This window comes from Octopus sinensis, linkage group LG17, assembly GCF_006345805.1.
Source record: "Octopus sinensis linkage group LG17, ASM634580v1, whole genome shotgun sequence".
NCBI classification, from domain to species: domain Eukaryota; kingdom Metazoa; phylum Mollusca; class Cephalopoda; order Octopoda; family Octopodidae; genus Octopus; species Octopus sinensis.
In genome coordinates, this window is record NC_043013.1 from 17,607,639 (window position 1) to 17,626,362 (window position 18,724).

Genomic DNA, 18,724 nt, shown 5'->3' on the forward strand with positions numbered 1-18,724 from the left:
GACAGTGTATGTGTGTCGGTTGGCGATCCTTCGGGTTCGGGGATGATTTTCCACTAGATTTAATTTCTATGGACTCGCATGTGACTATATAGGCCAATAAGCCCCTACCTCACTCCTGCATGCGTATGTGTATAACTCACACACACGCATAGATAGATATCAAATCACATAGTCGGACGGTTGAGCGAGTGACTTCATGTAAAGCAGATGTAATTAAAATCTTGTTTTTTTTTTGCTTTTTGTCCCGGACAGTCCTGTGATCAAATATATTCCAGCTGTAATCACCCGGCCGTCCTTTTGTACAGCAGAAAGTAGTGTCCAATATACCTTTTCCTGTTCTTTTAAAGACGGTAATGATTTAAGGGAGGTTTTGGCTGCTAATTCTAGTAGGTTGGTCAGCGAGTAATTGAATCACATATTGTCCCATTACTTTACATGACGGTCATTAATGCGCATTTCAAATTTGTTACCTGTATTGTTTTTTTTTCAATTAACTTATTATTATAACTACGAAGTACTTAACAAACTGCTATAATTAACACATGTTCCTTCTGTTATGGCCTACAAAACCTCTACAAGCTACCAGCTTGCACTTTACAATATAGGTTATTAAATAAAAAGTAAATTAACATCATGTTCCATTACTATTATTGATTATTATTATTTTCCCCCTTCATCATAGAAGTAGAATTACCAAACATCTAAACGATCTGACAAATATCCATGTTCTTTATGGGTTAAAAAATAAATTTAACGTCGAAATTCGTAATGATTCACCCACAAGAATTTTTTTTTAATAAATAAATTCTTTACTAAGTTTTGTTGTGACCGGTTTAGGGTTTGAAATGTACAATTAAAAGGTTACATTCAAATTGGTCTTCTAATAGCTAAAAAAACCCCAGATTTTTCGTTTGAAAAACCATTAGATTGAAACGGTAAATAACAGAACGAAAAGCCATGCAAATTTTATTTGTGATATGAAATATGTGAGAACGAAGGATTAGCTTTGTCTCAAAAGTGCCATTTACACTCTTCTCTCTCCTCCTTCTCTCATATACACAACACACTCTCTCTCTTATCTCCTCTCACATACACAATACTCTCTGTCTCTCTCTTTTTCTCTCACATACACAACACTCTCTCTCTCTCTTCTCCTTCTCTCACATACACAATACTCTCTCTCTCTTCTCCTTCTCTCACATACACAACACTCTCTCTCTCTTATTCTGTATACTCTCTCTTTCCAACCTCGCTCTCGGTTCTCTCTCGAACAGTTGACAAGGTCCATTGTGACGTCATAGCGCTGTTTCGTGACGTCATAGGCCGTGTCAAGGAAGTCCGGTGCGGTTTGCGCATGCGGGCTTCCTCTGCTCTTCTTCAGCATCTTTCCGATGGCGGGGTCTGAGAAGGAGGAACGATGGCTTTTTACCAAAACGGATATTTCTCATTCTCCCAGTACACGGGGTCCTGATCCTTTAGACCCGAAGAAGGAGTTACATTACAGACAGATGGCCGCAAATTTTATCCAGGAGATGGGCCAAAAGCTTCAGGTGTATCCTTTCTATATATGTCTCCATGTATACATATATGTGTATTTCTATGTATTTATCATGCATACATACATATATATCCCGCTTTGTCTGTACATTTATATTAATATATATAGATTCATATATATATTCATATATACATGTATCTAAGTGAGTCTACCGTGCATAGATAATAACTATTGTAGCGAAATGTCGGTTCTTTTTGGCCAGCAATTATACGCTTTAAAATTCTGTCTGTTGTTGTCTCCCCATTTTAACTGACAAATTGACAAACGGTTTAGCCATTTAATTGTCATAATAATAGAAATACGAATGTTTACACAAGTTAAAATATAAAACTAATAATAAAAAAAGGGAAAACTAGAAAAGCTCCCCCCCCCCATTTAAACAGTTACAAGTTAACACATTGGAGAGAGAGAGAGAGAGAGAAGAGAGAGAAAGAAAGAGTAAGAGATAGAGAGAGAAGAGTGAGTAAATATGGCGGTCGTCGGCTTTTAACTTTTCGATTTTCCCCTCTCCCTTATCAGAAAAATGACTCCCTTTTAATAAACAATGTGGTTAACCCTTAAGATGTTTGACATTTTCTTTTTATTTGACCCTCTCCCCTTTCTTCGACTCCTCATTTTTGCTCAGCACTATTTCTATCCGGGTGAAAAAGCTCATTGCTCTTTTTATATATAATAATAATTATTCTGTTTGTGTGTGTGTGAGTAAAGGAAAGAGGGAGATGAAATATGGAGTGTATTGTGTTGAGTATTTTGCAATTTGTGTTAGATGTGTAGTATATTGGGTATTTGCTGTGTTGATTGACAGTAGTTGTGTGTTGGAAGCTGTAATCTAAAATAAATGCTCATTGTAAATGAGTGGTTATTATTATTTTTTTTATTAATGACCTACTTCGTTATTTTGTCATATATGTACTATACGCATATGTATATTATATATATTACCAAATCCCTAGCCACTGCATGTGCATGTTTCATAATAAATATATATGTATATATACACATACACACACATAATATGTAAACTACTGCTGTCTCAACCTCTTCGTATAAATTATTTAGACACAGATAAATATACTCATTTGATATACATGCAGAAATTATGTAACCTGTTCTTTCATTCTATATAATACGTTACACATACGATATCACAAATGTACAAAAGCAATGTACATTCTATGTCCCCTATACATACTACAATATATTGCTTTAAGCTTTCTTTATACAAATATTATGACCATATCACGGACAGATACGTAGATTTACACACACCAATCCCCTCCTATATTTAATACAACACCATGCTAGTTTCTAGCCTATTATATTTATTGTTAGACTTGTAATGGTCACTGTTACATATCTTTTGAAATTTTCTACAGCTCGAATTAGGTTTTGTCTTTTCAATAGTTTTGGCTACAAATGGTCAGTCGGGGAGTGAGTCAAGGGAATTTAAAACATAACTGAACAACAGTTTGGAAATATCGATATTTAAATTAGATCTTCAAAATTCGTGATGGTGTGTGTGAATATCTGTAACTAGATTCATGCTTGTAGCTCAAATCGAATTCCTATGGCATTCTTTACAGATATGATACTAATATCGAAAGAATGTATACTCATACAGGTTCAAGTAATTGTATGTATAAGGGAAGTGTTAATTTAAGTGCTTTTTCCAAAACCCTAAGACTAAAGAGAGGCCATGTTTTCGAGCCTGTTCTCACAGAAGATAAAGCCAGGTGATTTAGTATCTGTTAGTAAAAACTACCTTGAGAAATGTGTGCGTGTATGCTTACAATATAATTCTTAACATTTTAGTTTTTCGTTAATTCACATATATGTGAATCTCTATTACTAAAGGCACGTGTTTACCCACACGTGTATAAAGATAGGTATCTATCACACATAATCCTACAAACCGGCCTTCCCTATTTTTAATATATATATATCTTATTTGTAGAAAACAAACCCGGAGAAGAAGCACACTCGTGTGTGTGTTGGTTTGATATAGTCGTTTGTTCATAGCAGATTCGTTTTCTAGTTTCAGTCTGACTATACTGGGGCACGATGGCTAATTCTGAGCGAAAGGGTATGCTTCCTCTCTCTACAGATTTCATTCTCTTTCAACGATTATTAAGTAGTTCCTTTTTTTATTTGAACCCTTACGTTTGGGTTACTGAGAGGAAGTCTTGCGGATATTCACTGATATCTGATCCACTATACATCCACCCCTTCGTCAACAGGCCTCGTGCCTTCGAAACCATTATTTCAAACATTCACATTGTCAGCACGTGACCTGCTAAGACTTCCTACATTTGATGTCTGTCTCTCTAAGTTTTCTTTGTAAACGCCTCTCTTAAAAGGAAAGATATCGAGGGAGACTTTTATATCCCCATCTCTTGTCCCTATGTCGCGGGTTTTTTTTTTTTTTAAAGTTAATCCCTACATCGTTGTATGGAACTCATTATCAACCATGTCAACGTACACTCCTTTCTTGTGAACCTTGTTCTATCAGTCTGGCGGTTCTGGCTGGCTGGTTGGTGTGTTGCTGGCCTACTACGGTATATAAAGCTAGGCTTCACGTGACTTAACCGACCTGACCCCACACTGTACTATATCCAGTATCTCTGTCTTTGTAAATGTTTTGTACGATTGCACTAATTTAATTGATTGTATGTTTGTGTACTTCTATACAGGGAGAAAGACTCGTGCGCGCACGCGCGTACTGTTATTGTTCAGTTTCACCTACATCGCTAATGGACGTCCTTGGGAGAGGCATGAACGTTGCCGGATGACGAGTGTCGTTTTACGGAAACATTTTAAGACCCCTATCTCTAAATTTATCTTGTATACATGTGTATATAAAATACTCGCATGCTTCGTTCGTCAATTTGCTGCGAGAACCATTTTCACTAAGGTCGTTGCTCTTGAATGAGGCATAAATAATACTTCACTATTTTAAATCCGTTCCTCTCCTGCTTCATGTCTGTTGGCACAAATGGAGATATTTGTAAGGTGTCTAAAGAGTAACAAAATTTCAAAAATACAAAAAAGAAAAGAAATCTCCTTAATCTGCAGCCTTGTCTTGTTTATATCTTACCTACTCTCCACCTTTTCAATCATCTTTATTTATAATGTCATCTTCGTTTTACATTGATTATTGCTGAATAATTTATTCTCAAGAAAAATTCCGAATATGTTTCTTTTTCTCCAAGTCAGTAGGTGCTTATAGCGTGAATTGATGGGTATATTAGTATATTATTCTGGCTAAGTGTTTTCAATGTTGTGCTTTACCTAATATTGTTTTAGATGTTCGTTGATCGTCGCATTCTGGCGAGATGTATGCTTGTGCCAATTCTTTTCAAATATTTCTGTGGATAAAAGATTTTTTTTTTCTCTCTTCTGTTTGTTGGACTAAGAAAACATTGGTAGTGTAAACTATCGTTCGTTTCCAACCAAACATATGTTTTATTTTGCTAACTTTAATTAACCTCTGTATAGCATTTTATTTGGTTCGTCTGTGTGATTGTGTGTTTAACTTTAACAAGGGTGTTACAATATGAACTGGTTGTTTAGCTAGGTTCTATGACATTAAACCGAAGAGGCATCCTCCTAGGTGGATGGCCATTATCGTGTTCCTCAGTATTGTGAAGAGTCGAGAAACAAAAACGACAGTTTGATCTGATTCTGATGTAATTAGCTTAAAATGTTTTAATTTTATAGTAAAAAGTAGAAATAAAACACATTTAGCTTCATTTTTCTTTTTTTTTCAGAAAATCAGTGTAATCCTCTAGAGGTTGTATTCTGTTTTTTTGGTGCCAGTTTTCCCTTTCTCGAAAATAGAAACCCTTTTCATCGTTGAGGTAAAGCCAAATGAATGCAAGCACTGTCAAGAATATTATTTATTATGAATACGCGACAAAGTGACACTTGACTGCACTAATTGTAAAGATCAATACATTTGTATATAATGAATATATATAATAGTGATTAGGTCGCCGTGTTGTTTTTCGAAGCTTCCTTACACATTTAATATTTCGTGTCTGAACAAATTTTAATCTATGACTTCAAAACTAGTCACCATTTGAGATATTTTAATTAACCATTTGGAGTCTAAAGGGTATGGAATCTTATAAATGTCTCCCACGGTCAAGTGTTTGGGCTGTTATGATTTATGAAAGACTTATCAGTGGATACAGACAATATGGCCTTGGTAAAGATCATTGACCCATGTTTGTTTTATATGCAGTAGCTTGAGAGAGGGAGAGTGCAAGGTTAATTACATTGTTTATACGAGAATTGCATTTGGAACTGTTTTCCAGTTGATTTTGTCCCTTCTAATCCATAATCTAATTTGTCAACTATTCTCTCTCTCATATATATGATTTTTGTATAATTGTGGCCTTGATTGTAGTTGTGAGCAGACTGTTTTTCAATATTAAGATTAGACAGTAAAACAGCTTACTAATGCAGTGTGGTCTTAGAAATTTTTCGATTTCCATTCCAAGACAGGACTGAAACTGCTTAGTATATTGGGTATGTAATTCTAGATACAAATACAGACCTACCTCACTTTCAAAAATGTTTAGAGCATTGTCTTTACATTAGTACAATATATTTCTCTCTTACTATTCATATTTCCATTCCAGTTATTGTTGAAATGGCTCGTATCCTTTCCTGCACACCCTCCTGCCATTTTATTGTCGTTAAATGTATTTCATCTTAACACTCCAATACTATAATCACCCACCATTATTCCTGTTCACACATAATATTTATTATGTTCAGAATGTAGTCGTATAATATTCCTCAGTGTTTTTTCCAGACTGGTGTTGAAAACTCTTCATAACCCCACACAGTGAATTCCTTTTCACATCACCTGTATGGTTCAAGTTTCTTAAATAGTAGGCACATTGAATAAACGTGCCCCAACCTTTATCCCTTTTTGAAGGTAACCGTTCTGGAAAGATTTTGTTCTAGCTTCAAGAAGAAGGGTTTGCATTTAAAAGAACGTTTTGTTATTCATGTAAGCACATCCTTGTTTGACTGAATGGTATGGTTACTTGCTTTTTATGCTTGAACGTTCTTCCTTCCTGTCATTGAGTGTAGGACCTGTTTTTATTGTATGAGAAGAAATTGAACAAAGAGAACTAGGTATTTTTTCAGGGGTGCAGACAGACAGGCACACATACACCTGATGGCTAGTCTAGTAAGATGTGAATACATAACTTTGTAGTCCTATACATTAATTAAAAAATACACAGCTATCATAGTTGGTATTGTAGCAATTGTTAGTCTCCCTTCCTAATAACTAGCCTTTATCTGTTCACTTGAAAAGATAAATTTTGTTTATCTTTGTAAACTGTTCAGTCTTGTTTTATAAAATAACTTGTGTCAATAGATAAAATCTTATATAAATTTTATCTCTGAGACTGTCTCTCCCCTGCCTTTTTTTTTTTTTTTTCTGCCAATGTCCAATCCAGTTTCTTATCTTTCGAGATTTATAATCTTTGCAGAAGAAAAAGTTTTTGAAAATGAATGATTTTTCGTTGATTTCATGCTGGTTTTCATTTTTGTTTTTCCTTACATTCCCTGAAAATTCAATAAGTAGTGTTGTGTCTGGATATATAACAAATTATAAATTTCCTTTTTTTAAATTGGTAGATTGAATTGACTTGCCTGATACTATTTTATTGAACTTCATCTAATGGGATTTGAACTTGGAACAGAGAGCAACAATTCTGTAAATGTTTCCTTCAATACAACCACCATTCTGTGGTCATTTGTTTTATTAGTGATTATCTATGAGTAGGTTGCCAGTGAGGGGCTAGAAATAACAAAATCTCTTAAATCACAACCCGACATCTTTAACCATTTAACATTTAAACCAGCCATATCCGACCAAAATAGTCTACCTGTTTTATATTCAAACAGGCTAGAGCTGGTCTCACATCTACAAAGTCATTCTAAAAAAATTAACTGTTACTTCATCAAAATCTCATAGACATTAGATAATGCATGATTAATTCAAAATAATGTGAATAAATGAGCATTACTTTTGACAGAATAATGTGAATGCTGAGAGGTTATATAGGACAGACATATTGGGTAGTCTGTGAGATTGGTCATTCATGGCAAAGATTTTATCATTGGTTTAATTGCAGGCTAACCTGGAGGTAAACAGCATCAATGTTTGAACTTCTGTTACTAAATAAATCAGCCATGATCTATTGTTGATAACTGTCTCTTTCTAAGTGGCTGAGTTCTACACACACACACATATAGTCTTAATACAGTTCTCAGGCTGTATCAGCATGTAACAAGGCTGCACTGCTGAGTTCAAGTACAATCCAGAGAAAGACAAGAATAATCTCAGCACTGGACTTGTACTTTCTGAACCCTGTGGGAGTGTTGATGTCAATGGGATTTTATTCTTTGTGAGCTTAGTACTTTTTCTATCAGTCTTTTTTGCTGATAGGTGGGACTGAACCCGGAACCATGTGGTTGGTAAGCAAGTGACTTACCACACAGCTACAGTCTCTAAAAAAATTTTTCAATTTTAATGTTTTTGAGACATTGAGAGGTTTTAGTGTCGTAATTTAATTTTTTTGCTTACATAAGCAAAGTGATAGAAATATGGGGAGTGATAGACAGGACTGCCTTTACATAAGATTTTATATAATGTATATATATATATATGTATATGACCCTCTCTTCTAAAATGTGAGCAGTTATGTAGCTCCTCAATAGCAAGAAGCTTGTTCTACTCTTCCCTCTTTTCTCATTCTTTTACCTCTCATCTTCTATCATAAAGCCCCAACCCATCTTCCTCAAAGTTTGTACTTTTGCAAGCTACATGACAACCATGCTGGTGGCACACACACAAAAATCGAAAAAAAAAAAAACAGTACACACTGGAAAGTGATCAGTGTTAGGAAGGACATCTAAACCTCACCAAACTGGACATTATCATCATTTAACATCCATATTCCATGCTAGCATGGGTGGGATGGTACAAGAGCCAACCAAACCGAAGCCTGGACCAGACTTCTGTGACAGTTTTGGCAGGATTTTTACTGCTGGATGCCCTTCCTAACACCAACCACTCAGCAGAGTCGACTTAGTGCTTTTTATGTGACACAAGCACAGGCAAGGTTTTTACAGCTGGATGCTTTCGAACACCGACCACTTTACAGTGTGGACTGGGTGCTTCTAAGTGGCACCTGCACTGACAGGGTCACCAAGTACTTGCAAGACAAAAAATTTTAAGAGGGGAGGAGGCATTGGAGGAAGTGATAATGAAAAGGTTATGAGACAGATATAGGTGTCTTACTGAAGAGGAAGTACAAGAGGTTACCCAGCCAGAGAGGGAAAGATCAAGAATGAAGACAGAAACAGGTGTGCTACCGCATTGGAGCGTAATGCAGTCCTTTGACCTACTGGATCCTGTTAAACTGTCCAACCCTTGACATGGAATATTTATGTTAAATGATGAAAATATAAACATAATATACATTTAATAAATAAATAAATATATATATACACATACATACAAGATGCAGTGAATAAATTGTCTAAATTATGCAAATATGAAAATAAGTGACATCTCATTTTAACATATATTTACCAAAGTTACATAAAAATATCTTGAAATATTAAAGAGTAAATTTATTCAATATAATTGCCATTGGCTTCAACCATGGCCTCCAGACGACTTTGGAATCTCCTGCAACTCTTTTGGACATTTTCCTTGTTTAAGTTAGTGAATGCTGCCATAATCCTTGCCTTCAGTTCATCTTTGGTGTTACAAGGAGTTTTGTTGGTCTCTTGCTCAACTGCACCCCACACATAATAATCAAGGGGTTTGTAGTCTGAAGAGTTAGGTGGCCAGATGGTAGGGGTGACGTGGTCACAAAAATTGTTCGACAGCCATGACTGGGTTCTCTTGCTTGTGTGGCATGGTGCAGAGTCTTCCAGCAGCCACCCTCTTGATCCAGAGCTGTACTACCTCCTCCAGGCACTTGATGTAGGCCTCTGTATTGAGTCTGAGGTTGTGTGGGAAGATGAATGGAGACATAATGTTGCCATTAGTAGTGATTATTCCAAACACCATGATGACTGGATATTTGATTTTTATCACTCTTGGTGCATGTTTTGGGGACATGGCAAGCCAACAGTTGTGTTTTACCATCTGATCCTGGCAGAAATTTTTCTCTTCCGAGAAGAACCAAAGCACGTTTGGTTGGAGGGAATGCTTGAGTTTTTTTCAAAAGCTTTGTCGCACGGCCTTTCCTCTTGTCCTTGATGGCTTGGGATAAAAATTAGCCCTTTCTCATCTTATATGAGGAATACCAATGGTCTTCATATACTACCTGCCTGATAAGATACTCAAACACTCCCATGGACCTGATTGACTTTGAAGGATCGTTGTCAGTCATGGCCTAGATTTCACCAGCAAATTCAGGAGTTCTTATCAGAACAATCAGTGAGTTTTCCGAACTGCCATACCTTCGTAATCACCATTAGGCTCATCCAACGCTTTCCATATCCTCTACACTGTCCTCAGATTGACACCTAAACACTTTGAAATGTTCGTATTGGAGCTTCCAGTGCAAATGCCAAGCAGTATTGAATGTCGTTTCCAAATTTGTGGCAGAGTGAATTGTGTCATGGTGCTGTTCTCACAGATGGTACCCAATGGACCCTACTGTATACTGTGTCGTCAAAATCCAAAACTGCGCATGAGCAAAATTAAAACTATAAAATGGTGACAATTTACCCATTGCACCATATATATATATATAGATAGATATATATTTGTGTGTACATATACATGTGGGCCATTGGTAAATATAAACAGAATCCATTTAACCCTTTAGCTTTGAAACCAACCATGTCCAGCTGAAATATTCTACTTGCCTTATGTTAAAACTAGCCAGATCTGACTTCTCATACCTACCCTACAATGTTATTCCAAAAATTAAACCCTCCCATTATTGAAACCTCAAAGACATAAGATATTGCATGATTAATTCAAAACAATGCAAATGAGCATTACACTTGACAGAGTAATCTGAGTGCTAAAGGGTTGAAAAAGTTGCTGGTTCATGTAAGAATTTTCTGTCAGTATGCCAGCCACTGTCAATAGCCTGGGAGAGTATTGGTTAATTCTCCTTTTTAAGATGTCAAATTAATATTTAAGATATTTTTTTTAAATGTGGTGGTTTAAAGTTGGAAATATATGAATAGTATATTGTTTTTTTCAAATGGTTATAATTGAAAATGTTTTTTAATTAAATTTTTCTTTTCTAAATGTGCCTTGCTAGTTTTCTTTAACACTTCTTCAGTACCCAGCTGTGTATCAACACTGCTATCGTGTACATGCATAGATTTTATATGTTGCGGTGTTTCCAAAAGTTCAGCAGGAATGTAAGTAGCTCAGTTTCCTTACTTTTTTTAAAAAATTTTTGTTTCAGTCATTGAACTGGAGCACTGCCTTGAAAGGTTTTGCTCAAAATAATCAACCTTAGTACTTGCATTTTTTTTTTTTAAAGTTAATCCTTATTTTACTGAATCCTTTTGCTGAATCAATAAATTATGAGGAACATAAACAAATCACTGGTTGTCAAGCAGTGGAGGAATGACAAACACAGACACCAGCTTCTACAAAATTTTTGTCTCCCAAATTCATTCACAAAATCAGCCTGGGGTCAAGGTACCACTTTGTGAGACTGTACCTGAAACTGCATGGTTGCAAAGTGAGTCTTAATCACACGGACACACTTTTTCTTGAAATTTTATTGTAACAGTACCAACAATACTGTCATTCCCTGTGTGGGAATAGCTTTATTGTTGAAACAATTTAATTCACTAAACATTTAACATTCTGTTCTACCTGTTATGAGTAAGTGTACTTAATTATTTCTTGATATTAATTCTTTTGAGGTGGGTGTGGAGAAGTACTTGTATTTATAAGATAGTTGGGACATAGAGAGGAAGTGTGACACGTCACACCTGAATGTCTGGGAAGTGGCGTTTGTTCAGATTGCTAAAAGAGCTCATGGATCAAGCCAGGTGGTGTTTAAGCCCTTTTGATACAAACTTTCTGTATTAAAGTGATCTAAATTTAAGCCTTCTATCAAATTTTCTGTTAATTTATATTTTAAACACCAGCTTTATAGTGACATTTTTTTTTCTATTTATGACTAAATTCAGCATTATTTTCAAAATGAATAGAAATATAGGCACAGAAATGTGGTAACAAAAGTAAATATATTTTCATTTGGTATTATTTACAAAAGGACTAAAATTTATACATTCTGAAAGGCCAATCCTGTCAGAAATTGTAGTGATCCCATCAACACTGGCAGTATTCAGTTTTGTTTTCTTATAGAATTCAGTGATTGAGACATCTATTGCTGCTTACTCACCCACCCCCTCCAAACCTTAGAGAATGTAGAATTAAATGGTCTGAACAGAATCAAGGATTTATTTTAACCATATGATACTGAGTTTATATCATAGGATTCAATACGAAAGCTTCTTAGCTATTTTGACAAGCCAAAATTGATAATGTCACTTTGACTGTGGAAGTTGACTCCTGAGAAGTTAATGAAATTAACGGAACAAATTAGTTAATTTGCAAATTAGCCAAATTTAAATAATTTTCTTGATGGAAAGCTATTAGTCAGACGTTGAGCTTCTGACATTTGATGTCAACCACTGACATCTGTAATTGTGATGTCATCGTGTTTTTAGCTAATGTTGTGGTATGTTAACAAACTAACCTCAGGGTTATCAATTAGCAAGTCATAATATCTGTCATCTCCAATAACAAATTTAGTTTTAAAAGTATGTGTTAGCCATTATATTATTTGTGATGATTCTCAAAAACTTTTATGTCCACATCTGTAGCCTGCAATTTGATAATGTCCTCTACTTATTTGGTTTTGCATTAAATTTTATTTAACCCTTTCGTTACCAACCCGGCTGAAACCGGCTCTGGCTCTCTAGTACAAATGTCTTGTTTTCATAAGTTTTGAATTAAAATCTTCCACCAAACCTTAGTCACAATTTATGTTCCTAACACTAGCTTAATGATGACTAAGTTATTTTACTAAATTCTTTGTTATATTTGAAATTAATTGAAAGAAACACATAGCATCTCAACAGAAATATGGTAATGAAAGGGTTAAGCTATGAAAATCTTTTTAAGTAGAAAGTTGATTTAGAATTCCTCAGAAGTGAATTTACAATATTTCCTATTTCTTTTTCTTTCTTGCATTCTTAAACTTTTTTTTTATAGATTTTAACCACTAGGCTGTTAACGTGCCATCTACAGAAAAAACAAGAATTGTTTCTAAATAGAATTTTGGTTATGACATAGGAATTGTGTTTAAAAGAGATACAGATAGCAACAAATTAACAGCACTTTCTGTGATATGAATTTCTCTCCAATGCTAATGTCACCTGGTTTATTGTTTATAAAGATCTCATCATAGAACTTGTAACTTTTCACAGACTATAGTAAAATAGTGTTTCAGATTATCATTTTTTTGTCGTTTCAAAAGTTATTATTTTTAAATAAACCTTATCTTGCTTTGTCTTTCCAGCAAATGGGCTCAGTTTGTCTGTACCTTGCTGCCAAGGTTGAGGAACAACCACGGAAACTTGAACACGTAATAAAAGTGGCATATGTGCTACAACATCGCGATGGAAACCTAGACACTAAGAGTGAGGTAAGGAAAGCTAAAACTTTTCTTGGGTGCCATTTTAGGTTTTTCAGTGAACAGAGGTCTGTCTGTCTTCATTTCCATATTTTTATCCCCATAATTTTCATGATTCAGTAAATTATAGTTTGAAATGAGTATTTGAAATTTTTTAAAGATACCCTTTTTATCACCATTATTCTTGTCCTGCTATTTTTAATTTCAGGTTAATCTTGTAAATATAAAATTTAGTGACATCTGCTTATGAAATGCTAAGGACCTACCTTCATGGTCTGTTCTGGGATGCTGTCTTTTTTTTTTTTTTTTTGCAGCATACCATTCTTTTATGTACATTTATCAATTAATAATCTTGACGATGAGCTATGTTAAAGATTATAGTATAAACAGGTTTCTTTACAGATATTGAGTTCTTCATTTTCAACATGGATACACAGGAAGTTGCTACCCAACATATTCTATTTTTCATAGATACACAAGCATTCATATACATGCAATTGTTTGCATGTATGGTATGTGTTTGGACAAGACTTGTGATGTGTGTGTGTTAGTTGGTAAATATGTATATACATGCATATATTTGTGTGTATTATATATATATATAGTGTGTGTGTGTGTATGTATATAGTATGTGTGTGTGTATGTATATATATATATATATATATATATATATATATATATATATAGTATGTGTATGTGTATATATATATATATATATATATAGTATGTGTATGTGTATGTATATATATATATATATATTGTATGTGTATGTATATATATATATATATATGTATGTGTATGTATATATATATATATATATGTATGTGTATGTATATATATATATATAGTATGTGTATGATGTATATATATATATATATAGTATGTGTATGTATATATATATATATATATATAGTATGTGTATGTATATATATATATATATATATATATATATATAGTATGTGTATGTATATATATATATATATATAGTATGTGTATGTATATATATATATATATATATATATATATATATTATATATATAGTATGTGTATGTATATATATATATATATAGATATATAGTATGTGTATGTATTATATATATAATATATATATATAGTATGTGTATGTATATATATATATATATATATATATGTAGTGTATGTATATATATATATATATATAGTATGTGTATGTATATATATATATATATGTATGTGTATGTATATATATATATATATAGTAGTGTATGTATATATATATATATATATAGTATGTGTATGTATATATATATATATATAGTATGTATGTATATATATATATATATATATATATATATAGTATGTGTGTGTGTGTGGTATGTATATATATATATAGTGTGTGTGTGTGTGTGTATGTATTACAACTGCATATATTTATGTTTATATTGTGTGTGTGTATATATATGATTATTTAAAATTATTCTCTTTTTTTTTGTCTTGACTTTCTTCTGTTTGTACAGTGCATGTGCAGAAGTTGAAATGGCTCAACTGAAGACTGAAACTGGGTCCCATAATTGGACTACCTTGTATATATTGAAATATAAGGTTACTGGTGGTGTGGGAGTAAGGGAAGGTTCCTATCAGATCATATTATTGCTGTGTGTTGGCGGAACTCTTTCTGTCCCACATTCTATCAACTGTGGCATGCCTCAGGTTTTGTCCCCACCCTCAATCTCTTCTCTGTATCTTTGGCCAATTTGACATTATATTCAACAACTCCTGCTCTTACACAGATGATGCAACTCTTTATACCTCACAATCATCCACGTAAAAACCATGATTCCACATACTGTAAATTAACGCCTTGAAAGTATCTTCCAGTGGGGTCCATAGGAAACCAGTGTAAAGATTCAAGCACAACTCACCAAGAAGACATCATTGCAACACGCTCCTTCAAACATGAAAAACATGCTACTCGAGAGCTCACAGTTATTCCAGAAGTTAGGGTTCACACCTTCTGATAAAAGCAGATCTTTGACATAGCTTGGACTGTATCTGACATTATTTTTCATGACCAAAACTTAATCCCTCAATGCTTATTTATACTGTAGAAATCTTAACAGTGTATTGCTCCTACATTTGGTATAATGCTTTGACACACACACACCCTAAACTATATCCAAAGAAAGGCTATAGACATGCTCTAATCTCTGCTATACAGCTGTTATCTGCTCTCTCTGCTTTTTTCTACTTTTATGGCCTCTGCTCCTTGAAGTTGGCTGCTCTTGTTCTATCTCCATTCATGTATGCTTAAGTTACTCATCACTCCTCCATTCATCATTCACATTATGTCCCTTCCCTTGTTCCTCATTAACTATTACGCCCAGTCCTTCCTTGAACATAGGCCCTCATGCTTTTCCTGCAAGTGTCAACTTGAAACAGTTTAAGTAGAACATTAATAGCAATCAACCTTATCAGTCTTAGAGGTGGGCCTATAAAAGTTCTGGGCACTGACTCTTCATACAGACCCTGCACAAGAAAACCCGTTTACTCAATGGATGATTCTCTAAATTTTCTTTTAACTAATCAAATCACTTGCCACCTCGTATTTCATGTAATAACATTTCAACAAATCACAAGTGATGTGTTTGCTACCATAACTAACTTTTTAGACCTGCTTTAAAAAGTAACCTGGTCATGTTCAAATCACTCTGTCTTGTGTTGGTATACATTAGCCAAAGATTAATGGAGATGCACAAAATGAAACTTTTTATCCAAAGGGATTTTCACGCACACATTCTAGCTGAAATGAGACAGAGGGTGACAGATGCACAGACATTCTGAAAATGCATTTACATACAGACACTCACAAAAATACATACTTTATGCAATTTTTTTCTTATTTGAAACCTCTAAGTCACAAGAATGTAAACAAAGCAACACTGGTTGTCAAGTGATGGTGGGGGTTCATAGACACATGCACACACACACGTGTGTTTGTGTGTGTATTATAGATGGAAGTATGACTGAGAGATTAAGTATCCTTGCAATTATGAGGTCTTAAGTTTGATTTCACTTTGTAGCATTTTCCTAAGCCTTGCAAATGAAATTGGATAACTTGTCAGATGGGCTGCACTTGTAATGAAAATGTCCTATCATGTCACACTAATGCTATTTCAAAATTACATGGCGAGATACACACGTATGTTGACTACACAATCAGTTTGTATGTTAATCTAGTGAGTGGGTTGTATACTGATCGAGCAACTGGATGCACATACCTCAAAACCAACAGGAAAGTTTGTGTGTTTCGACTGTTGTATGGCTTGCTTCCCAACTCTATGGTTTTGGGTTCACTTCCACTGCACAGCACCTTGGGTAAGTGTCTTCTGTTATAGACTCTTCCAGGCAGACACTTTTCTCAGTGGATTTCGTAGATGGGAACTGAAACTCCATATGTGTGTCTGCGTGTGCCCTTGTTTTGACATCACATGATGGTTATGAGTGTTATCATACAAGCAATGTTGTTCATTTCCAGTCTTCCATGTCAGGCCATGGGAAGTATTACCTTATTTGGAAACAAGTGAAGTTAGGTGATAGAAAGGGCATCTGGCACTAAAAAAATGTGCCTCAACAAATTACATCTGACCCATGCAAGTATGGAAAAGTGGATAGGACAACTATCATATACATATTATACAGTTCTGCTTATCTGGCACATTTAGGATGTGAGTAGTGCCAGATTATCAAATGTGCTAGGATGTTGAAACTCATCTTTAAAAACCAGCAAAATAATACTCTTTAAGGAGGTTATCCATATTTATCTGTTTTTCAACAGTCTCAGTATCTACCAGCTGCCAGATCAAGTTTTATAGATGCCATGCTATATTTTAAAGTTCCTGAACATCTCTTGGTAAAATGCTCAAGTCACTATGATGACCATATTTTCGTGTAATTTGCTTGTTTCCAATGACCTTTGATCTTGAAATCAGCATATTCTTTGAACATTTTGCACTAAATCACTTGAATATAACTGCTTATAGTTCTGAAGCTCTTAATTTTTTTCAATGTTTTCTGTGCATTAACACCTTTACTTGTCTCTAAAGCAGCAACAAAATATATTACGTCATTTTGTTTCTTAATGTCATAAATTGTTGAATGTGATATTCCTGTAGAGAAGCCTTCTTGTCTTCCAATGCAGTATGATTTCAGTTACTGGGTGTAATGGGCTTTCACACCTTTCCCAGATTGATTGTTCTTGTTAACATTGGAAGACATTTTCATTAATTATGTGGACAATACCTATTTCTTTACTACCCACAAGGGGCTAAATACAGAGGGGACAAACAAGGACAGACAAATGGATTAAGTCAATTACATCGACCCCAGTGCGTAACTGGTGCTTAATTTATTGACCCCGAAAGGATGAAAGGTAAAGTCAACCTCGGTGGAATTTGAACTCAGAACGTAACGGCAGACGAAATACCTACAAAGCAATAGATCTAATCTGTTAGGGCCTAAACTCAGCTAAATAAGAACAAAACCTACATTATCATATATGTAAATACACACACACACACACACACGTGTGTGTGTGTCCATGTCCTACCTGAATAGGGGATATTCTTTTTATCCTATATGTAAAAATAACACACACACACACACACACGTGTGTGTGTGTCCATGTCCTACCTGAATAGGGGATATTCTTTGAATTCTGTGGTTCTCAGTTCACTGTCTCAGAAAGTGATGTGATAGTTTTTGATCATAATTTTGGTCAATCATTGATGTGCAACTAAAAATCTACAAGAGTCACAAACTAATAAGAAAGCCTCTGAACAGTTGTTCAAATAGCTAGAAATAACAACCACACCCCCTCAAATCATAACACTGACAGTCTCAAGATGCTTGAAAGACATAATGAAAATGTAGTCCTAATATACAAAATGAAAGGACAATCATTACTGAAATACATTTTATCATTGATCTCCTTGGTCAGAGCCAACTGGGCCTATACATGATAGTCAGTGAGGAGATCTCTAATGGATCCTATGCAACAACTAAAGGAATCTCTACACAGTAAGTAGCCAATGAGGGCTCTTCCTCTGAGTAGTTGCTTGAATTACTAGGAATAGAAACCGTATTTCCCTTACATTATATTTTCTGCTGACTTACAAAACAAATGTAGTCCAGGACATAAAAAAACCCCAGCAAATTTGAACAATAGTTTCAATCCTTCAAGAAATTATAGACTAGAGTAGGTAAAGGGAATACACTTTGAATTTAATCAATAATGCAATTTAAAGATCAAATCGAAATCGAATTGAACCAGCCAGGATCCCTGGTCTGGTGGTACGTAAAATGCACTATCCGACTCGTGGCCGATGCCAGCGCCGCCTCGACTGGCTTCCGTGCCGGTGGCACATAAAATACACCAATCCGACCGTGGCCGTTGCCAGCCTTGCCTGGC

At 34.7% G+C, this 18,724-nt stretch overlaps 1 protein-coding gene and 1 long non-coding RNA gene across 2 annotated transcripts in view; one reads left to right on the top strand and one right to left on the bottom strand.

The window, feature by feature from the left end:
- Positions 1-1,294: 1,294 nt before the first annotated feature.
- The window catches only part of LOC115220784 (cyclin-T1), a 65,317-nt gene continuing 47,887 nt past the window's right edge, over positions 1,295-18,724 (top strand). Inside the window, exons 1-3 of the mRNA XM_029790931.2 lie at positions 1,295-1,552; positions 10,900-10,981; positions 13,165-13,290. Of these exons, the coding sequence (XP_029646791.1) occupies positions 1,392-1,552; positions 10,900-10,981; positions 13,165-13,290 (369 nt within the window). The 5' untranslated portion in view covers positions 1,295-1,391. The remainder of the gene's footprint in view (positions 1,553-10,899; positions 10,982-13,164; positions 13,291-18,724) is intronic.
- On the bottom strand, positions 7,434-10,613 carry LOC118766738. The gene is made up of 2 exons (XR_005002644.1): positions 10,468-10,613; positions 7,434-7,467 (listed from the first exon to the last, which is right to left on the bottom strand). It is a non-coding gene; the product is annotated as an uncharacterized LOC118766738 (long non-coding RNA).